At 40.2% G+C, this 22600-nt stretch overlaps 1 protein-coding gene and 1 non-coding gene across 4 annotated transcripts in view; both read right to left on the reverse strand.

Moving 5' to 3' along the window:
• Window positions 1-851: 851 nt before the first annotated feature.
• The window catches only part of Agl (amylo-alpha-1, 6-glucosidase, 4-alpha-glucanotransferase), a 73804-nt gene continuing 52055 nt past the window's right edge, over window positions 852-22600 (reverse strand). For all 3 annotated transcript variants that reach the window (XM_050137188.1, XM_050137108.1, XM_050137035.1), the window contains 12 exons: window positions 22287-22420; window positions 21354-21529; window positions 20365-20467; window positions 17372-17597; window positions 16818-16929; window positions 12830-12965; window positions 10698-10810; window positions 9811-10022; window positions 8092-8189; window positions 4341-4428; window positions 4102-4235; window positions 852-2625 (listed from right to left, as the gene is read on the reverse strand). In XM_050137188.1, the coding sequence (XP_049993145.1) occupies window positions 2508-2625; window positions 4102-4235; window positions 4341-4428; window positions 8092-8189; window positions 9811-10022; window positions 10698-10810; window positions 12830-12965; window positions 16818-16929; window positions 17372-17597; window positions 20365-20467; window positions 21354-21529; window positions 22287-22420 (1650 nt within the window). In that variant the 3' untranslated portion in view covers window positions 852-2507. The remainder of the gene's footprint in view (window positions 2626-4101; window positions 4236-4340; window positions 4429-8091; window positions 8190-9810; window positions 10023-10697; window positions 10811-12829; window positions 12966-16817; window positions 16930-17371; window positions 17598-20364; window positions 20468-21353; window positions 21530-22286; window positions 22421-22600) is intronic.
• Window positions 17190-17292, reverse strand: LOC126512689 (U6 spliceosomal RNA). The gene has a single exon (XR_007595135.1). It is a non-coding gene; the product is annotated as a U6 spliceosomal RNA (small nuclear RNA).

The raw sequence follows: 22600 nt of genomic DNA on the forward strand, positions 1-22600 counted from the left end.
GGAATATGGTAATTTGGGGGAGACTGAGTACCACACCTGATGCAGTGGTACTGGATGTGGCTTCAGGACATGCACAGGCCTAAGAGGAAACAGAAGCAAACTTGATTTACTGAGACACTAAACTTGCAAGGGATAGATGGGATCACATGAGACCTGATTAAAGAAAATGTAAAAGCGTTGTAAGTTAGACACCCATCCCACCCAAAATAACAAAACCAAATATATTAGAAAAAAATATTAACTCTAATGGCAACGTGCCATTATTCCCTTATCATCCAGGACTGACAGACACAGAAAATAATGGCAAAAACCAACTACGCTGACTCTGAATTCACTAAACTGCTACACAGAGGATTTTAGTAAGTAAATGCAGCAAGGTTGACTGATCCATTTAGGATGACTTGGGAATTATAGATTCTTAGGTTAGCACTTTTAATTTAAAAATAAAGACACGCAATCTGTAGTTTAGAAAAATGAAGCAACACTAAGCAAGGCAAAGCCAGGATGGGGCAGCTTTGGTTACTAGATGCTATTCTATGTGTTTATATTGCTATATAACTGAAAGTGGAAAATGCCTTTGGGTTTTTCAGAAAGTAAGTGTTCACGTCACATCCATTAGCTACTGTATAAAATGTAGATAAACTCACCGTATTCAAGATCTATGAAAGGAGTGTAGCTGCTAACAGACTCACGGATACATCGAAAGCTTACTTCACTCCTAATCTTGACATGGCTACGTTAATAAATCTCCAAATGCTCCAACTCTCCTCTCTCTGTTCCCCTCACATCCTGGGTATCACTCACTGCCAGCAGAGAGAAGTAATTGGTAAATGATGGAGGGGCAGAGAGAGTCCTTTATAAAAGACTTTTATTTTGTCACACAGACATATAAACACTTGCTCACAGACAGAGCATTTAAGACACAGTAGTAATGATTACTGCAGGTGACCACACTCATCAGAATGATAGGCTTCACGTCTCCTCAGTCATCTCTGAAGACTCGCTAAGATGTCTCAGCGTACTGGTTCAACCGAGAAGCTTACTTTTCATTGAGGAGAGTAAGATTGATTTGGATTAAGTGAGAACCCAAGGCACAGACCATTTGTGAAATGTCAGATAAAAACAACACTCTGCAGCGTCCCGCAGGGATGAAGCGCTGTACCTTCTACAATTACCCTTCTACAGTCTAAAAGCAGCTTGTGAACTCCTGTGGCTGGGACAATGCAGAAGACACCTTCAGGGACTTTCAACCATGCCAAACACAATGCTGTTCTTTCACTAATAACCCTCAACAGGAGCACTGTACCCTAAACCTTTCTGAGTGGGTCGTGACCCTATTGTAGATAACCTAATATGGCTGTATTTTAAATCCTTCCTCTTTTTCCTCTCCCTTCCTCCCCTCCCTCTTCCCTGATGATTTTGAGGATAGATCTCAGGGCTTTAAGACATGTTAGGCAGGCACTCCGCCACTAAGCTTCATCTCTAGGCAATTTTCCCCCTGTAAAATTTTCATAAATATGCCCAGTAATTTCCACTTTGAAAATGTAAACTATCTCATAATGGGAAATTGGAACCAGTTATGACTATAATTTTACAGAACTGTTTATGTCCTAATGCTCTTTCATATATCCAATTAATCTTAAGTTAATTTAATACAAATAGGTTATGTTAACTATAGTTAACTTTATTATGTTAAAAACATAATTTATCAATGAAAAATAAAGCACATTTTGAAGCTCTGTGCTCTATTTATGAACACATACTGTAGGTGAAAACTCCTATCGTTCCACATTCTTAAAGCATTTATTAATGTGCACTGATTACATTATGCACACATTAAGAATGCTGTAACGAATGCCAGGCTATTAGTGAAGCGCCGTCTATGGAGTGTGCCAATACACAGCAGGACTGGAGAGCCCCCCTCCATGTGTGCACTTCCACACTTGCACAAACTGCAGATGGTGCTCTGCTCTTTTCCTCGTCCACTCTGAAGCACACTTTCTGAATGCAACAGCGGCAACCCTCTATGGGAAATGATCATTTTTTCTTTGATTCAAATCAAAAGAATGTAAAAAAAATATATAGTCTAGGGATGTAGCTCAGTTGGCAGAGTACTTATTTAAAATATAGCATAAGGCCCTGGGTGTTGTCTCCAGTACCGCACACACTAGGGGTGGTGGCATACATGGTACTCTTTAAGAAAAAGGTCAAAAAAAAAAAAAGAAAAAGAAAAACCATTAAGTTTTTTGTTTGTTTTGGTTTTTGGTTTTTTAAGACAGGGTTTCTCTATGTAGCCCTAGCTATCCTGGAACTTGCTGTATGAGACCAGGTTGGCCTGGAACTCACAGAGATCTGTCTGCCTCTGCCTCCCAAGTGCTGGGATTAAAGGTGTGCGCCACCACTGGCTATGAATGAGATTTCTAAAATGAGTGGAGCTTACGTTTCATTATAACCTTGCATTCAATGATGTCAAGTGTTCACACACTTAGTAAGTGTCCATGAGACACCTACAGATCATAGATGGTTTCAAGAACAGCAGCCATTGACCACGCTTGTGTCTCACAACTGAAAGGGCAGTACTGGCCATTCTCATTGGTGAGTTCCGGAAGTCCTTTCCACGGGGATCTGAAAAAGAAAAAGAAGAAACAAAAGCATTTTATGAGGCATAATTTAATGCATATGAGCAAAGTAGGCAAGTCCTGATGATTTTTGCTTTTTACTATAAAACAATCATTTTGTCATTTGTTGCAAAATAAAACAATATTCTACAAGTATATATATACAAAGAATTTAGATTAAAAATTATTCTTTGGTATATTCTATTTTGTGATTTAATACTAGCAAATACAAATGAATATTTCATCGTTGCTATTTGGTTTTGTTTGTTTGAGCTAGGGTCTTGCTATGTGACCTTCGTTGGCTGGGAACTTATGTAGCTGAGGCTGACCTTGAAATTGCCGTAATGCTCCTCTCTGCCTTCCAAGTGTTGGAAACAAAGATGTGTTTCACTAGGCCCAGCTGCACGATTAAAATTTTAAAAAACTACCATTCCAGAAAATCTATAAATATATATGTAATATCCTCTCAAGCCTAATTTTAACCTTGTTTGTGCTTTGAGATACAGTCTTATGTAGCTCATGTGGCTCTGAACTCAGGCTCTCCCTGTTTTGATTTGCCATGTGCTGAGATCACAGGCGGATGCCTCCATGCTGGCAATGATTTCAGTCTTTCAGAGTGAGTTCATGACTCACACTGCAAATATATAAGTGTGTTATGTGTGAATTTGATAGAACTAGAAAACTAAAGGAAGTAATACAGAGACAGCGAGACTTATAATTAGGAAAATGCCAGTTAGTTCCTTATTCTACAGAATAACAAGCCAACTGGTTACATACTTACCTCTAATACTTAGTACTTTATGTACAGTACCTCAACACTGACAGCCACCCCACGAGATAAATGCTATACCTATCGCTACATGTCCAGAGAGAGGAGGGATGGACAGACGTGACTAGTGACAGATCCCAGCAGCACTACACGGACTGTTAGTGCATCTCCTGATGCTCACGCGAGACGCAGTGTAGGCCACTTACACATTTAGTCTAAGCACGCAGAAGGAGACACACTTATGTCTAGACGTAGAGAGATGCAGGTGGACTCTGGCTGAGTGTATGCCATCTCAGAAAAACACACAGCACTGACACGGCTTAATCCACTAATCACCAGGAGAACTAACAAATCAAGATATAACAAATACCACTTGAAACAGCAGTCAAGATACCGACTGATATTTTAAGGATGATGGAAACTATGACTTGAAAAGTGAATCATCTCAAAAGGTTCAACCTGGATACTTCAAGTATTTTATGTATCCTAATCGCATCCAAATTATCAGTTATCTTGAAAATTAAAGACTATTCCACAAGTACAAACCATAAAACTTAATATCCTCAAATTAAAACCAAAATAGTTAAGGGAGGTAAAAATTACATGGTTGAGTTAAGGTCCAGATGCACACAGCGTGCAGAAGTGAATTCCGAGAAAGCCTTGTTTACCTGATATCTGATACACTGGCTGGACGTTAGCCATGCAATAACTTACCTCTCAAGATAAACATAGTGTCTGGAAAGGACATTTTTAACCAAAACTACAGTCTTTGCAGCAGTCTCTGGGCCCATCAGTTTGGAAAAATACAACTTTGCACGAAGAAAATACCCAATAGGCCATAGCCACTCCTAAAACATGATTTAAAAAGAAAGGAAAAAAGAATTGTGATATCTAAATTTATTTCAAAACCAATTTAAATTTGAAAATTCTGAAAAGAGAAACAAAATTCTTACAGGTCCTTGGTGGTAATTGAAACCTTTAGCAAGATTGTAGTTGTCATTGTCTAAGGCATTATCATAAACTCCACAGTAAACCATATCACTGCAAAATGATTGGAGTTTGAGGTCAGTAAGAGGTCAGGCATTATAGAGGAGCATCAGAATTTCAACAGTAAAGGCAAGAAAAATAATCATTTTCTCTCCCAATCTATAGAGTGAGCCTGCTCAGCATTAGTACATTACTTAACACACAATTAGTACATATGAGCACAGAGGACTTTATAATGTGCTCAGGAAAGATTAACAGAGAAGGCAAGTGTCCTTAAGCTTTCTTTCATATTTAGAGCCCAGATATTAACTTATTTACAGTTGAAGGTCATGATACTAGAGGAGGGAGTATATAAAGGGGAGGGGGAGGAAAGGAAAAGGAAGATAACAGCATATAGTGACGTAGGACCAGAGTGAGGGCTATAAGGTGGGAGGAAGAACAGGTGGCCAGGAAATGGAAGAGGGGCGTCTCAGAAATATGTATGAAAATGTCATAGTCACAGCTATTACTCTGTATGCTAATTTTAGAAAATTAATAAAAAAAAATACTGAGGCATCTTGTTTTCAAGGAGCTAGTCTATAGTTTAACCACTTCACTAGGCTTCACTGGGTGGTGGTTGCACATAACTTTAATTCCAGGACTTGGAGGCAGAAGCAGGTGATCTCTCTGAGCTCAAGGCCAGTCTGGTCTACAGAGCAAGTTCCAGGACAGCCAGGACCATTACACAGAGAAACCCTGTCTCGAAACCGCACCCCCCAAAAGTGTATAACAATTAAAATACCCATACAGTTATCTGAATCAGTAAAACATCATTAAAGACAAGGTTTCACGGATTGTAGAGCAGAAAGCCATTTATTTATTTATGTAAATTATTTATCTTGTGGTGCCTATTGATCAAACCTAAGGCCTTATCTATGCTAGGCAAACATCCCACCCCTTAGCTACATTCTTAGTCCATGTAAGGTTATATTTTAGCTAGGCAGTGGTGGCGCACGCCTTTAGTCCTAGCACTTGGGAAGCAGAGGCAGGCAGATCTCTGTGAGTTCGAGATCAGCCTGGTCTACAAGAACTAGTTCCAGGACAGGCTCCAAAGTTGCAAGAGAAACCATGTCTCGAAAAACAAAAACAAAAAAAGGGTTATATTTATATTTTAAACTTCTCTATGAAGCTATTTTAAAACTTAAATTAGCATACTGTCAGATTATAAACAACAATTGAATATAGATACTGCTATAATATATAGAATTTATAACATAGTTATATACTGAAAGTGTTACAAACATGGCCAACAGATGAGTTATGCATATTGAAATTTAATTAAATTGTAATTTTAAAATTCTGTTTAGTGATACAAAATGGCCACATGTGCTTTTAACATAACTTTTAGTTCTGATCAGCAGGTTTTCTGTTTTGGGGGGGAACAGGAGTTTGAAACAGGGTCTTACTGTGTGGTCCTGGCTGACCTGGAACTTTCTCAATAGACCCAGGCTAGCTTTGAACTCACAGAGATCTTCCTGTATATGTACACCTGACAAGTTTTTAATCTGCTCTGAGTATGTAAGCATGCAGAAAATGACAAGTATTAGCATATAAAATGTTGCATATATCAGAATGAAATGAAGCCAAGCATGGTGGTAAGTATCTAATTCTGGAACTTGGGAGGTTGAGACAAGAGAGTCAGTAATTCAAGGTTGGCTTCAGAAGAGCCTGGCATGGTGGCACACACCTTTAATTCCAGCACCTGGGAGGTAGAGGCAAGTAGAGCTTGTGAGTTCAAGGCCAGGCTGGTCTGCAAAGTAAGTTCTAGAACAGCCAAGGCTATTACACAGAGAAACCCCAGCTCATAAAACAGAAAAAAACAAACAAACAAAATCAAAAATAAAAGACCAAAAAAATGAAATCAGTATATAGAAAGGTGGGTGCAATGGTATCCAGCACTCGGTATGCAGAGGCAGGCAGATCTCTGAGTTCCAGGTCAGCCTAGACCACATAGTGGAAATCAGTATAAAGTAGAAAACCCAGGATCAGCTGTTGAGTGCCCTGGTGTGTGTGTGTGTGTGTGTGTGTTTGTGTGTGTGTACGCGTGCATGCGCACAAGACCCAACAAAACACCAAACCCCCAAAACTGAGAAAGGCCATTAGAAATTTAATTTATAAAAGTAAAGACATTTGCATATGCAAACTGTAAAATAAAAACAAAGTTATTTACTAATTTAAGTAAAAAAAAATGGTGTAATTATTGTAAAGACTGCCGGTAAAGAACACAACTAAGCTCTCTCCTACCACCACTGCAAATGAACAGATAATGCACAGGATCTGAAACAGCACAGACAGTTCCAGTTCAGCAGGATGAAGAACTGCCAGCAAAGAAACACAGAGACTGTCTCTGAGGGCCTGGAGAGACGGCCCAGCAGTTTAGAATGCTTGTTGCTCTTGCAGAAGACCCGGGTTCAATGCCAGCATTCACATGGTGGTCACAACTATCTGTAACTCCAGTTCCAGGGTATTTCCACACCCTTATACCAGACATGAATGTGGCACATAGGCACACAGACATACATAAAGGCAAAACACTCATACACATTGAAAAAAAAAAAAAGATGGCCTTTAGCTGTGGGGCGTGGCGCTGGGGACATAACCCGGGGTCTTGCTGGGGCAAGCACAGTGCTCTACCACTGAGCTAGAAACCCCCAGCAGCTCTCCCCTGCCCCGGGACAGGCACTCCTGTCTCAACTAGTCAGAGAGTAGAAGATGATCATGAACTCCAATTCTCCCGTTTCAGCTTTCTAGGTGCCGGGTACAGGCATGTGCCATCATGCTGGCTATTATAAAATTATTTATTTTTGTCGTCTTGGGAATTGAACTTGTGGAACGTTTTAGTGAGAGTGGGTGCTGGGGACTGAATCCAGGCCCCCATCTACACGCTAAGTTAATGTCTGCCAGTGACCTACATCCCTATCAAGTTGTTTTTTTTTTTTTTTTTTTTTTTTCTTCTCTTTGTTTCTTCTTTCTAGACAAACTTGCTTTCGTTCCCTTTTAGACAACTTAGGTAGCTGGAACTCATGTGCCAAACTGGCCGGGAATAATCAGCAATCTTCCTGCTGAAGCCTCCAAGCGCTGGTGTCATGGTACTGAGCTTCCATCCTCAGGTTTGAGTCTGTTGTTGTTTTGTTTCTGAGACAGGGCCTGGCTAGCGGTCCAGACTGACTTTGAATCTGTGATCACCCTGCTTCAGATTCCCCAGTCCTAGGACTCAGACGTGAGGCACCAATTCTTAGTCTTTCACACAAATTCTCCTAGATTTGCGACTATATGGATACAAAATGTACAAAAATGAGTAGAAATGACTTGAGTAATAGAGAAGATGGGAATGCTGCTTGGGTCTTAGACAAAGGGATTTAAAGTAACTTCTTTTTCTTTATACACTGGTACTTTTCAACATCCACAATAATCATGTATTACTTTTATGTCAAAAAAGAAATAAAAACTATTCATGACATTAGTTTCATGTTTTTATAACTTTTAAGTTAATTAGTGAATATAGGAGAAACCATAGGTATATTTAACACCCACACACAATAAAGTGGCAGATGTTTTCAGAAGTTTGAATGCAATTTTTGAGAAGTTATTTGTAAACAAGTACAGAATGGCTAATGCTAATCTATGTGGATTAAAGACAGTATCAACAACTTTCTTAATACTTATGTTCCAACTTACTCTGGATCTAAAGTTTTCATGCCAAGGGGACCAAGCAATTTTTTTTCTGCAATTTCCAAAGCTTTCCAAGCTTTTTCAGCAGTAAACAGTTCAGGGGCCTAATGAAGAAGGTAAAACAAGCAAAGAAAAAAAACAAGCATTTTAATATCACAGAAAAATGAGCTCTTACCTATATACGTTAAGTATAAACTTTGAAAAGAAAGAAAAAAATTAAGGCTATGGTGTGTTCAGAATTTGAGAGTGGATACCAAACAAATCTAACCCAGTGAGGCTGAGCCCGAACTGCCTTTGTCAGCCTGAGAAGCTGGGAAAGCTCAGAGTGACCATTCCCTCGGGGCACACAAGAAGGAGTAACCAGATCCAAGGGGTAGCCATAGCTCCCAGAAAGGCAGGGCTCACCTCGACCCATCACTTTATTTCTAGACTTGCAGAAGCACCCTGTAAGAGTACTTGAACTGCAGGCAGTGGTGGCGCACGCCTTTAATTCCAGCACTTGGGAGGCAGAGGCAGGCGGATCTCCGTGAATTTGAGGCCAGCCTGGTTCACAGAGTGAGTTCCAGGACAACCAAGCTGTTACATAGAGAAACTTGTCTCGAAAAATTGAAGAAAAAAAGAAAAAAAAAAAAAGAAAAGAAAAAGAAAAAACCTTAAACCTTTTCCCCTCTCTTGGCCATAATGAATTTAGAACTTGTATTCCAACAGTGGAAGTACTTTCTTGTGTTATGTGGAAGAGAAAAACATTTTGCATCCACTTTAATAGTTAAATGACATGAAAAATGAACCTAACCAAAGCTACCGCTGTGCAAGCTTGCACTTCCATACCACGATACTTAGTATTATTCTGCTCAGCAATCCTTTTGACAAAGTCACACACCTAGGAAGGCATGGATAAATATGAAGCTTTCCTAGTCTACTGATCTTAAGGGTTCATCTTTAGACTGAGATTTAACAACAAAACAGTCAAGAATTCTTAGCTAGGTATTTGGAGAGATGGCTCAGTAGTTAAGAGCCCTTCCAAAGGACACAAGTTTGATTACCAGCACCCACATGGTTAACTCAAAACAGTCTGTCATGCCAGGCTTGGGGGGATCTGATGCCCTCTTCTGGCCTCTTGGGGTACTGCATGTACATGGTGCACAGTATATACTCGTGGGCAAAACACCCCCTACACAAAATAATAAAATAATTAAATAAATTACTATGATAATTTATATTAACAATAATATATAATACCAAATACATAAATAAATAATTTAAAACATTCTTATCTAAATAGAACTAATTAGAGAAAAATGCAAAGGAGACCAAAAGTGAACATAAGCTGCCTGTGCACAACTTTCCTACTGGTGTACCGGGGAGCTGTTTTTGGTACCTGCTTGTGTAATACAAATGCCCACAGCATTCAGGGGGAATGTATGAGGGCTGAGGCTAACGGGAGCAGCCCAAGTCATCCAGTGTATGGCACAGGTACCAAGTACTGTCCTATACACAAACACTAGGAAACACTTTGTTTCTCATCACCCATTGTTTTCTATTTTTGACACTAAATGTTATAGATTAGAGATAATATGCCTACTTAATTCCTGAAACTATATAAAATTATCCAGAAAGCAATAACTTTTCATGGTTAATGGGAGCTGAAAACCAAACAGGAAAAAAAAAATCCCATAGTATAGGTGTGATAACACTTTTGAAATTTGAAAGTAACACATGGCTTACCACGACCATTGCTATGGTAAAATTAGGCCTGAGTTGATAGTCACACCAAGGACTTGACGCTCCATAGCTATCCTTGTAGATGCCACGCTTGTGAACCAGATTCGGATGCTTCTCATTAGGATCTGAAGGGTCTTCAGAAACATGGAACAGCTTTTCAAAGTTGTTCTGTATTTTTCTGTTCCACTCATCATATGAAACTGTTACAACTTTTCCTGAAAAGCAATAAGACATGGCAATTGTAGACATTAAGTATATCCCAAGTACTATTGCTAAAACCTCATATTTAGCTTACTTGTGAAACACATTATCTATGTTTTGGAAAATGTGGCTACATTGGATAAAAGTATAAGTTCAAAGACCAGGTACCTCGCCTAAAAAGAATGTAAAGGGCCCAGGAATAACTTCATATTCATCACACATTGAACATTTCACATACATTGAATTAAAAATACAATTAGCTTTACCTAATTCTTTTTACTTTTTAGAAAGTTTAAAGTTGTGTGGGTAGCTCAAACATTATTTCTATTGTATAGAAATTGTTCCAGAAAGAGATGTAATGATTTCCAGCTGTTCAGAGAATGTAACTTGCTCACAAAGTTAGGGCAGAGAGACGCACAATGAGGCCAGCATGATGCTGCCTTCCTCCGTCAGTTCAGGGGTGCTGTGGGAATGGCGTTAGTAATCAACTTCATCATAATTTCCATATCGGTAAATTAATGACTTTTCTTGCTCTTAAAATTTTGGGTCTTCAGTCCAATGATGGAAACAAAGGTTAGTACCTTGTGTGGTCCTTCTAAAACAGGCCACCTTACCATGCCTGCTCACGCTGACTTCACGGTAACAAAGGTTACTACCTTGTGTGGTCCTTCTAAAACAGGCCACCTTACCGTGCCTTCTCACGCTGACTTCATGGTAAGGGAAAATATTTTTCTTGGACAATTCCAGCAACCAACGAACAGCAGATTTGCACATGCCAACAATTTCCACAGCAGATCCATCTCTAAAATTAAAAAGATTTATTCTCTATGTTGAACTTATTTAAGCATTATTTAAAAGGGCATTCAGTAAGTAATTTTGGGTTGGGGATGTAACTCAGTGGTAGAAGGTTTGTCTAACATTAAGGAAGTCTCTGGGGTAACACAGAACTAAAGCAAACAAACCACCATCAACAAATGTTGGTGAACAACGCATCATATAAGCAACCATCTGTCCCCGCCTCTACATATTATATCATATAAGAAAGCTCTTCCCTTACTATTTTCGCACTGATTATGGTCCTAACATTAAAAACATTTATATTTTTACTTTGTGTATACATGTGCGTCTCTATGAGTATGTGCACACATGCGGATGCCCACAGAGTCCGTAAGTGTGTTGGATTTCATGGAACTGCTGTTACATTAGGTTGTAAGCCTCCTGCCCTGAGTGCTGGGAAATGAACTTGGGGAACAGCAGGCCGCTCTCTTCCCAGCTTAGCCATCTCACCAGCCCCTCCCCTCCTAACATTTATTTATTAGTTTTGAGACAAGGTCTTTCTAGTTAGTATGCCCGATCTGTTTGAAGATAAAAATCTTTTATATGAAAATAGCTTATGGGCTTGAGAGATGGCTCATCAATTAAGAGCAAATATTGCTCTTTTACCCAAGCCTGGTTTGGTTCCCAGCACCCACAGTGAAAAAAGTGCCTCTAACTCCAGTTCTGGAGAATCAGATGCCCTCTTCTGGCTTCCAAGGGCACCTGCACACATATGCACCTTCCCACTCAGACACATCAGTTTTTATTTTAAAAAACTAGAAAATAGCTTCTGAGCTTCACTCAGTATATATAAAAAAAACCTTCTGGTATTTGTTGACAACTTCTGAAATCATAAATGAAAACTCCTTAAATAACAAAGCTAGAGATAAAAGGTTCAGAAAATAAAATTTTTTTTTTTTTGAGAAAGCCCTGACTGTCCTAGAACTAGCTATGTAGACCAGGCTGGCCTCGAATTTACAGAGGTCTGCTTGCCTCTGCCTCCTGAGTACAGGACTAAAGGCGTGTGCTATCACCATCTGGCAATAAAAAACATTTTTTTTTTTTTTTTTTTTTTTTTTTTTGCTTTTTGAGACAGGTTTTCTCTATGTAGCCATGGCTGTACTGGAACTCACTCTGTAGACCAGGCTGGCCTCAAATTCACAGAGATCTGCCTGCTTCTCCCTCCCAAGCGCTGGGATCAAAAAGCATGAGCCACCACTGCCCATCTAAAAAAACATTTTTAAAAGATCAATTTCAACTTGTTGTTTTCCATACTTGTAAAGATAGGCATAATAAAATCTTAACATTGTATGAAGTTCGGATTAAGAAATGTCTTAGCCAGGGCTGGGGAGACGGCTCAGCAGGTAAAGGCCCTTGGTGCCAAGTCCGATGACCTGAGAACCCCAAGGCGGGAAGAGCAAACTGACTACCGCAAGTGGTCCTCTGACCTCCATGTGTGTGCTGTGGTATGAACACACACATGTGCTCCCTCCACTCCACAAATAATTGTAACAATTTCTTTAAAGAATTATTTTTGTGATTTATTTAACTTTATTTTAAGTGCATTGGTCTAAAGGTGTCAGATTCCCTGAAACTGGATTTACAGATAGTCAGGAGCTGCCATGTGGGTGCTGGGAATTGAAGCCGGGTCCTCTGCAAGAGCCATCTCTCCAGCCCTGTAACTTTTTTTTTTTTTTTTATATTTAAAGAAAATGTCTTAACCATTAAGATGATGAATTATAAAATGTTTGAGATTCTTGCAGAGGTGCAAAATCCAGATCTCCTGGAGGAGACCAGGTCACTCTCCTTGATGACTTAGCCCAAGACAGCTGCTAATCTGTATAATGGGGAAAGGAAGGGAGGAGCTGAGGAGGAAACGAAGAGAAGGATCTGGAATGATGTGGAGACTGTGGTGAGTAACAAAAGATTCCATGAGTAAGTGTGTCTGCAAAAAGAACTGGAATCACAAGAGCATCACTGCTGAAGCATCCAAAATGAACTCTACCTCGGGGTGGCTGGGATTCCTCTGTTCCTAGCTTGGTCGCTTTCTCCCATCTTATCCATCCACGTGCCGCAGTTGAAGCGATTCCCCCCATAGACAAATCCCGTTTCTTCATCAACCCCTACAGTTATATTGAAACCTAAAAAAAAGCAAAACCAACACGTATAAAATAGTCACGACGGCACAGGTTTGTGACCCGGGCACTCAGGAGGCAGAGGCAGGGGTGTCTGAACATGGCCATGACATGTGGTGAACAGTGCCGTGGGGAGCTGTGACAGAGGCTCCAGGAGAAAGGCAGAGCCTGGTACCTCAGTGCCTCTTGTTCTCTGGCTGTTGTGGACGTGATTTGTGCTTCTCATGACAAACATGTACACTCAGTGTATAAGACAGGACGTCAGAACACTGCTACAGAACCCAGTCTGGTGAAAGAACGTGCTGAGTGCTGTCCCCAGTGCGCTCTGAGTCTGCAGATGGCTCTGCTTTGCTTTCGGGCTTCCCCAGATATGATCAACAGAATGTGCCAGGAGATTGTGTTTAAACTGGTCTGTCCTGAGAACGTTCAGAAAAAGGGCAGCTCTGTTCATTCTTAGTAGGAGCTTACTGATGGTTGTTTACATATTTTTTGAACTCAAACCTTCCTCTGATCATTGCCTTCTTTGTTACATTTGTGTATAAAAGCACACTGAAACTGAAATAAGGTGTCTACAGTGTTACACTGTAGTCCACCCCATTCTTTCCGGTCCTCAGATCCCAGGATAAACAGAAGAGTTCTGCACAGGTCAACGGAAGTCGACACAGGAGAATCACACAAGTTTGAAGCTGGCTTATACAGTGAGCTTGAGGCTAGGTAAGCCTACACAATGAGACTCTTTAAAAACAAGACAAGAAAAAAAACCCGAAAGAAACTAAAAATCATTAAGTTTTATAATAATAAATACATGTAAATTTTATTTCTCCTTCAAGAAAACACAAGTATACATGATGTTCATTCTAAAGTACTGCTTACATTAGCAAAATCATAAGTCATCACTCAGTGGAGGGACAGCTTAGTGTGTGTACACGAGGAAATCATAAGTCATCACTTGGTGGAGGGATGGCTTAGCGTGTGTACACTAGGAAATGCTCTGCCCTTTAAATAAAAAACAGAATGTATATGGAGAGGCGAGCCTGGTCTACAAGAGCTAGTGCCAGGACAGGCTCCAAAGCTACAGAGAAACCCTGTCTCGAAAAACTAAAAAAAAAAAAAAGAAAAAAAAAAGAATGTATATGGAACAAACAGATGAGTTCCTAAGACAAAATGGTTTAGGGAAGAAGTTACAAAAGGTTACATATAAAAAAAAACTTTTTAAAATTAGGTATAGTGGCACATGCCTTTAATCTCAGCACTCGAGAGGTAGGGGCAGGCAGATCTCTGTTGAGTTTCAAGACCATCCTGGTCTACATAGTGAGTGCCAGGACAGTCAGGACTACACAGAGAACTTATCTGAAAAAGAAACAATCAATCAAACAAACAAACAAAACCCAAAACTAAACCAACCAACCAACCACACAAAACAAAAAAGGCAATATAGTAAAATATTTCATTTCAATGCCCAATGCAAAGGAAAAATTATTTTGTTTACTTAAAGTTGAAATGTTTCACAACAACAACAACAACAAAACTCTAAAACGTCTTAGACATGCCATAAAAACATTCTTTGGAATCTTGTTTCCATTGACTTCTCTTAGAGAAGGATAAAAATGTATCAGGGATTGTTACCAAATAGCTTGGATAAATATTTGTGTATTACTACTATACATAATAAATCACTATGAGTGAGGCTAGTCTGGTCTACATAGCAACTTTTAGGCCAGCTAAGGCTTCATAGCAAGATCCTATCCTGATCAGTCAAAAAAAGTTACATACTGAGTATTCAATTTTATATAATATTTTCAAAGCCAGGGATATGGCACAGACTTTTAATCCCAGCACTCAGGAGGTTGAGGCAGATAATCACTGTGAGTTCAAGACTAGCCTGGTCTGCGTGTGAGTCCCAAGACACCCAGAGGTTCATAGAGAGACCAGTCTTAAAACAATAACAAACAATGAGTTTATAAATATGTTCAAAATAATGACAGTGTAGGGAGGCAGAGATCAGTAGTAAGACCCAGGTGGGATAGGGAAAAATGTTTGTGATGATAGATTAGGTCTGCATCTTTATATGTTAGTGGTTTCAGGAACACACTGCCCAGCATGAGTTAACATGAGAACTGGTGGAAATTAATGAGGTCTACAGTCTAGTCAGTAGCATCATATCACATTTCTTGATTCTGATTGATTACTTCAGTTATATTAAGACTGGGGGAAGGGTTTGCTGTACCCTATCTATCATTTTACAACTTTTTATCAATCTGCAATTCTTTTAAAATTACAATTAAAGGCCGGGGGATGGTGGCGCACGCCTTTAATCCCAGCACTCAGGAGGCAGAGGCAGGCGGATCTCTGTGAGTTCGAGACCAGCCTGGTCTACAAAGCTAGTTCCAGGACGGGCTCCAAAGCCACAGAGAAACCCTGTCTCGAAAAACCAAAAAAAAAAAAAAATAAATAAATAAAATTACAATTAAAAAGTAAATATACACCAAAGTCATCAAAACCATTCCCAAAGTGAGTAGGGACGAGGGGAAATGAGATAATCAGCCTTGTACTGGCTGGCCTTAGGGCAAATGAGTTAAGAGAGTGTAACTACTTTAAGTTGACATACAAATACAGCGCTGTAGAGGTGCTGGGGCCAGCCTGGTCTACACAGAGGCAACCATGGGTGACATCCTTCCTTTGTCAACCAGCAGCTCTGGGAAGCCAACTTTCCATTCCTTCATTTTGTAAAAATTAAGAGTAATGTAACATATTCTTTTACTTAAAAAATTAATTCAGGTATTTCTCTCTGTACAGTGCATGCATGTGTCCCCCTGTGTTTACTAGTGCACACACACACGCGCAAGTGTGTGCAGGACCAAGGTTGATGTTAAATCTTCCTTGCTTCCTCTTCTACCTTTGTACAGTCAGGGTCTCTCAATCAGACTGAGCTCCCCAGTGTGAGATGGTCTCTGGAGCTGCCTTACTTGTCCGGAGATACCACGCCTCTGCCTTCGGAGGCTGGAATTATCAGGCTCACCTGGCATTTACATAGGGTCTAGAGATCTGAACTCCAATTCTTTCACTTGTTCTCCGTACATTTTAACTGCTGAACCATCTCTCAAGTCCAATGTAATTCATTACTAATGTTTTCAGGAGTTAAGTAGGAATAACATTGGTAAAGACGTCATTATAACGGCTGGCATATAACAACTCACAGAACTATAATCTTTTTTTTCCTTCTTCTGTTTGATTATTTATTTATTTTGCTTTGCGAGGGGGTTTCTCTCTATAGCCCTGGCTGATCTGGAACTTACTCTGTAGCTCTGCCTTCTGAGGGCTGAGACTATAGGTGTGTGTGTGTGTGTGTGTGTGTGTGTGCGCCACCACACTGGGCTTCCTGTTTACATTTTTGAGATTAGGTTTCACAGTGAAGCTCAGGATAGCCTTGAACTCATGACAGTCAAGCCTCTACCTCCTGTGCTCCATGACAGGCATGTGCATACCTGGAAGAAAAAAATTATACTAAAACTGTGATTATAAACTGTAACACCAGGAGCTGGAGAGATGGCCCAGCAGTTACGAATACTTGTTGCTCTTGTGGAGGACCCGGATTCCACAGCCAGTGGTTCCCTACCATCCCTACCTCCGGTTCCAGGGGCTCTGATGATCTCTTCTGACCTCTGCAGGCAGCAGGCATGCACATGGCACATACACTTGCAAGTAAAAAACTCACACACACATACATAAAATAAATTATAAAAGCCAATATTATCTTGAAAATTGGCTGACAAAAGATATAAACCTTGATTTTGTTTTTTAGCTTGGAGAGATCAGAAATAGCACCGTTAAGTCTTAACTATGGAGTGGATTACATACCCTCGTCTTTCATGTTCCGATCTATCTGGGGGCCGGCGTTCCTCTCTCGGAACTGAAGGCCCTGCATGTGCCTTTGCATAGCTTCCTGTATTACTTCAAACAATGGCTGATCCTGTTGGAGACAGCAAGAATGCGTCCTCTGTTAGAAATGGATTCTACTCTTATTTTCCCCTAAGTCCCTCAACTCTAGTAATATATATGTATTACTAGATAAATAATCCCCCTTGGCGAGGAAGTAAGGAGTGGGTGGGGCTGGGAAAGCAGCAGCTCCTGTGCTCCCAGGCTGTCTGGGTTTAACCGGGGAGCAAGTCTAATCTCTGCGACCTCTCACGGTGTCAACACTAAATAAAGATTCATATTCAACTTTTTTTTTTAAATATGGAACGCTTCATGAATTTGCGTGTCATCCTTGCGCAGGGGCCGTGCTAATCTTCTCTGTATCATTCCAATTTTAGTATATGTGCTGCCGAAGCGTTATGACTTGGATTCTTAATATTTTACATTAAAAATAAAGTCACATTTCATTAAAAATTATTTTAAGAAATGCTCTTTACCAGTGTACCAGCAGGCAAAGGTGCAGAATCGTCCGTGGGATACATTCTAGAAACTGGACATTTGAGGATGTCTAGACCATTTGGAACCATCTTACAATAGTCCTGAATACACTGCAGCCACCACCATACAGCATCCCGACAGTTGTACCTGGCGTAAGTTCCTTCACCCAGGAGGTTAGGAATGAGGCCGTGCCTCAGGGTACCAGCAAATGCTAAAATAATATTCCTAAAACAACAGAAATAAATGGATCACTTGAGATGAAAACACTTATAAAATTGAAGGGAAAAAACAGTCACTTTTTCAGGGGTCTGGGGGATGCCCGAGCTCCCAGAGCAGTTTTTCTCTCTAGTCATCTTTGGAGTCAGTTCCCAGTTGGGAGTTTATAAGGGCTGCCATAGCTTTAGCTTCTTTTTTTTTTTTTTTTTTTTTTTTTTTCGAGACAGGGTTTCTCTGTGGTTTAGCTTCTATTTTAAAAATGATGTATTTATTTTTGTTGCCTGTTTATGAGTGTTTACCTGTGTGTGCATATGTGTACCACATGTGTATGGAGCCCATGGGGGTGAGAAGTGTGATGGATCCCTGGAACTGGAGTTACAGATGTTTGTGAGCTGCCATGTGGGTGCTGGGAACTGAATTCTTTGGGAGCAGTGAGTGCCATTAGTCACTGAGCCATGTCTCTAGCTCCCAATTTCTGTGTTTGAAGTCTATGTTATTTTCATATAGAAGTAATCCTCTAATATGCAGTTTATTCCTTTAAATAGTAGGTATCAAGAACAAAGTAAATACATAAGAAAACAAACGGACAGAAACTGGCCTTAAAACTATAATTCATCCCAACACACAGGAGGTACAAGTCGGAAGAGCTCTGTGAGTCCCAGGTCATCTGGCCTACAGGCTATTTAGGGCTACATGGTAAGGGCCCGCTTTAAAACAAAGAAACAAATCAAACAAAACCCAAAACAACAACAGCAGACGCCAACTATAACCCACATTAATAACTGACAGATGGCGGTTTATCGTCTAGGGGATTATTCCAGTACAAATGAGAACTTGGCTTGCGAGACGGATGCACTCTAGGGACAGCTCGTATCTACATGTGAGGTCTGACTAGCAAAGGTCACTGAAGAAGGCTAGGCCTCATTATGTCTCAGTTTAACACTTATCCCTCTCCTTACCTCTTGTTTTGTTTTTTGAGACAGGATTTCTCTGTGTGGCCCTGGTTGTCCTGGAACTCACTCTGCTGACCAGGCTGGCCTCCAACTCAGAGATCCACCTTCTTCTGTCTCCCCAGTGCTGGGATTAAAGGCCCGCACTACCACCACCTTGCTAATACTTGTCTTTCAATAGTGCCATAGGAAGCTTTTATTCTAGTTTTGTTTATAGGCCACACAGAAAGTGGTGGACCATAGGATGACAATGTATGACTTAGATGATGGTCCAATGCAAAACTAAGAGACAGAAATTTGTAACGGCACACAGAGTGATGACTGAGGGTGGGGGCCGCTACAGCAACGTAAAAAGCCCCCAACCGTCATGTCATGGAGTGCTTTCCATGTGGCAGAGAGATTTTTGGGTCCTGTAACTGCATCCATCATCTAGCAGAGTACGGTGAGTGTGCCGACCATCCCACATAAAGCACAGAGGGAGGCTGCCATTGTCAGCTGCGGATATGAGCAGTATCAGAAGTTCTCCATGCCACAGGCAAAGGCCTTTGCCACTGTGTTTTGCTGAATTCTGATTCCTTATACCTAACTCATAAGCCATTTACTTAGGGGATCTAATAGGTAAGCAGACAGCCCTCCAAATTAAATTTACAGAAATTTTATTAATTTATGTGTATGGTATTTGCTTGCATGTATGCCAGCCTTCCTGGTGCAATGCTGGCTGAGGCCAGAGGTGACAGATCCCCTAAAAACGGAGTTACAGATGGTTGTAAGCTGCCATGTGTTTGCTAAGAATCAAACACGGATCCTCTTAAGTACTGAACCATCTGTCCAGTTTCCCCAATTTTTAAAAGTATGATTATTATTATTATTATTATTAGTGTGTGTGCATATCTTGGCTGCAGAATATGTGCTGAGGTCTGAGAACAACTTTGTGAAGTCATTTATTTACCTTTCTGTGGGTTCCAGGAATTGAAGTCAGGTCACCAAGCTGGCATGGCCAGCACCTTTACACATCAAGCACCTTGCCCCACTAAGCCATCTTGCTAGCTTCCCAATTTATTTATTTATTTATTTATTTATTTATTTTTTTTTGGTTTTTCGAGACAGGGTTTCTCTGTGGTGTTGGAGCCTGTCCTGGAACTAGCTCTTGTAGACCAGGCTGATCTCGAACTCACAGAGATCTGCCTGCCTCTGCCTCTCAAGTGCTGGGATTAAAGGCGCGCGCCACCACCGCCCAGCTTTGTTTGTTTTGAGACAGCATCTCATTAAGTATTTCTGGCTGACCTGTAACTGTCTATGAATACTACTAAGCTGGCTTTGAACTCATAAGAGATCTACCTGCCTTTGCCTCCCTTGTGCTAGTATTAAAAATGTGTGCCACCATATCCAGCTAACAATACTTTTTTTTATGAAGAGAGAAAATGGTTCTAATTTTTTTTTTTAGATAAATTCACAAATACTGAAGAAGAGCTGACCTATCATGGAATTTAGTGACCTCAACAAGAATATGAAGTAGGACTTTCAAATCTGGAGCCTGTGAAGATAGCTCAGTGGGTAAAGGCGCTTGCTGCCAAGCCTAACACTGAATTGGATTTCTGGAACCCACATGGAGGAAGGAGAGAAAAACTCCAGCAAGGTGTCTTCTGAACTCCACATGTGCACCATGGCATGCCTGTGATTACACACATATAAACACATACACACACACACACACACACACACACACACACAACACCTAAGGAAAACATACTTTTCAAATGTTGACAGTAGATGGTTAAGAGGGAACATGGAGCTGCAAACTACATGCGGTTTGCAGAGGCTCTTACCGGGCTTCTAAGTAGCGTCCAGTGACCAGCAGCATCCCCCGGAGTGCAATGAAAGTATCCCGCCCCCAGCAGCGGAAGAGACCAGAAGAGAAGTGGGGCAAGCCTGGCAAAAGACAACAGAGTCACGTGTCAATCACAGCATTATGTTTGATCCCATCAACTCCATCAACACAGACTTTAGGTTTACAGAAAAAAGCAAATAATAAGTACTATACTTATCTCACACAATATATATGTATATAGCTATATATAACTAGATATATAAGCTAGATATATAGCATATGTGCTATATGACTATATATAGTTATATACATAATATATACAGCATGTGGTTATAATATATATATATATAATATATAGCATTGATACCACAAAGTCTGAGCCAATGACAATGAAAGCTTAAACTTAGCCGAGGGAATCATATAGATATTACTACTTCGTTATATTTTATATATTTCAGTTTAATTTCAAAAGCTGTAAACTTTACACTTCACTTTATCAAAACCCCAAGAAGCAATGGGCCTCAACTACCTGATACTTTTTAAAACACACTGGAAGTTTATTACATGAAGAGCCTTCCTTTGGGCGTACCTTATTTCCGCAGATGTTTTAAAACAAGTAGCAGAAGACGGTGTCAGTAGATATGGGTAAAAGTACTTGACAAACAAGGAAGATGTAATTTAAAAAAATCATTTAACGTGTTTTGTAACTACAATATTGGTTTAAGAATTAAAAGGAAAGAAACACACAGAAACAGTACTTAATTAAAGATATTTAAAATGACAAGAACTGGAATTTATCAGATATCTGCAAAAGAAAGGATTACTCAACCACCACAAAAACACATGTGAGTTCTTACTAGTTAGTTATCGTGAGCAAGCAGCGATTAAGTGAGCAATTTACTAAACAGTGGCACAGAAACCATTTTCCCATGCCTTCTCCTTGTTGAGCACTATGGGCTTTTACATTTAGCTGCCTCACGTCCTTACCTGCAGCCAAGGAGACACAGCACTGCTCCTTCTCCCTTGTGATCTCATTTAGCCTGTACGGCACATCCAGGAGCGAGGGAGAAAGAAGAGGCAGACAAGGGCACTTTCCCACTCCGCACATCTGGACAGAACCTAATGAAAGGTGCTTCACAAAGGTCGAACCGTTCTGGACAAAGCTGCGAGCAAGCGGCAAGCAGAGAGGTCATCTCAGAAACACTTCCTTTCTAGCAATCTTATTACACATCCTTTTGCCCACTGATTCGTCTATAGAAATGTGTAAAATGGTAAAAATACTTTTATGTATATCATTTAACAAGTTAATGAACGCATAATATAATTTTGTTTCTTACATATCATCTCTTATAGGCTCTGTAGACCAGATTTAAACCCCACCCCTATCCTCCCACCCCAGCTGAGGACTAGACCCAAGGGCTTATGCTTGGTAGGCAAATGATGCTCTTCTGAGCTAGACACCCAAACATCCCACCAATTTTTAAAACTGTATTACCATGTTTGTGTCCACGATGTATATGTTTGTGTGTAGGGTGCTTATCTTGTGTGCATGAAGCCCTGAGTTTGAGCCTCAGTGCCTTATATACTGGACGTAGACCCATAATCCCAGCATTTGGGAGCAGAGGCTGGAGGATCAGAAGCGTAAGATCATCCTTGCCTCCACCGTGTGTTTCAAGTCTTTAATACAGGAGACCCTCTCTCAAAACAAAACAAACCCCACCCAGACTCCACATTTGGTTTTGCATGTTCCAGACTAAAGGATGCTAACACACTTATAGTCCAGCTAAAAAATTTCTCAGCTCTGAGTCTGTGATATGACAGCTCCTTAGCTTTTGATCTTTTAAAATCAAGTGTAAAATTACTCTCTCTGTATAGTTTCCACAGAAATACGCCTGTTTACTCAAGCTATGTTGGGTATACCTTGACATCTGCTTCCATGCTACATCCAGCAGAGTGGTGTATGCGCCAATTAATATAGCATCAAAGTAACAGGGGATAAGGTATCGTGGGATCTGCTTCAGGTAGAAGAACATAGCCTGCAACCATTTACCAACCTGTTAGAGAAATAATGTTAAAGGTTAATTTGTTGTGTTTACAGGCTAGGTATATTTTAAGAGTTTAATCTACACATTCAATTTTGCCAGTCAACCTATTGATGACCACTCTTTAAAACTGAAAGAAATCAAGAAAGGAAAATGGTTCAAGGAAACTTAATATGTTCTGTAACAGGGTAG

Source organism: Alexandromys fortis, unplaced genomic scaffold (assembly GCF_014885135.2).
Source record: "Alexandromys fortis isolate MF-2015 unplaced genomic scaffold, M_Fortis_MF-2015_v1.1 scaffold_19, whole genome shotgun sequence".
Lineage (NCBI taxonomy): Eukaryota > Metazoa > Chordata > Mammalia > Rodentia > Cricetidae > Alexandromys > Alexandromys fortis.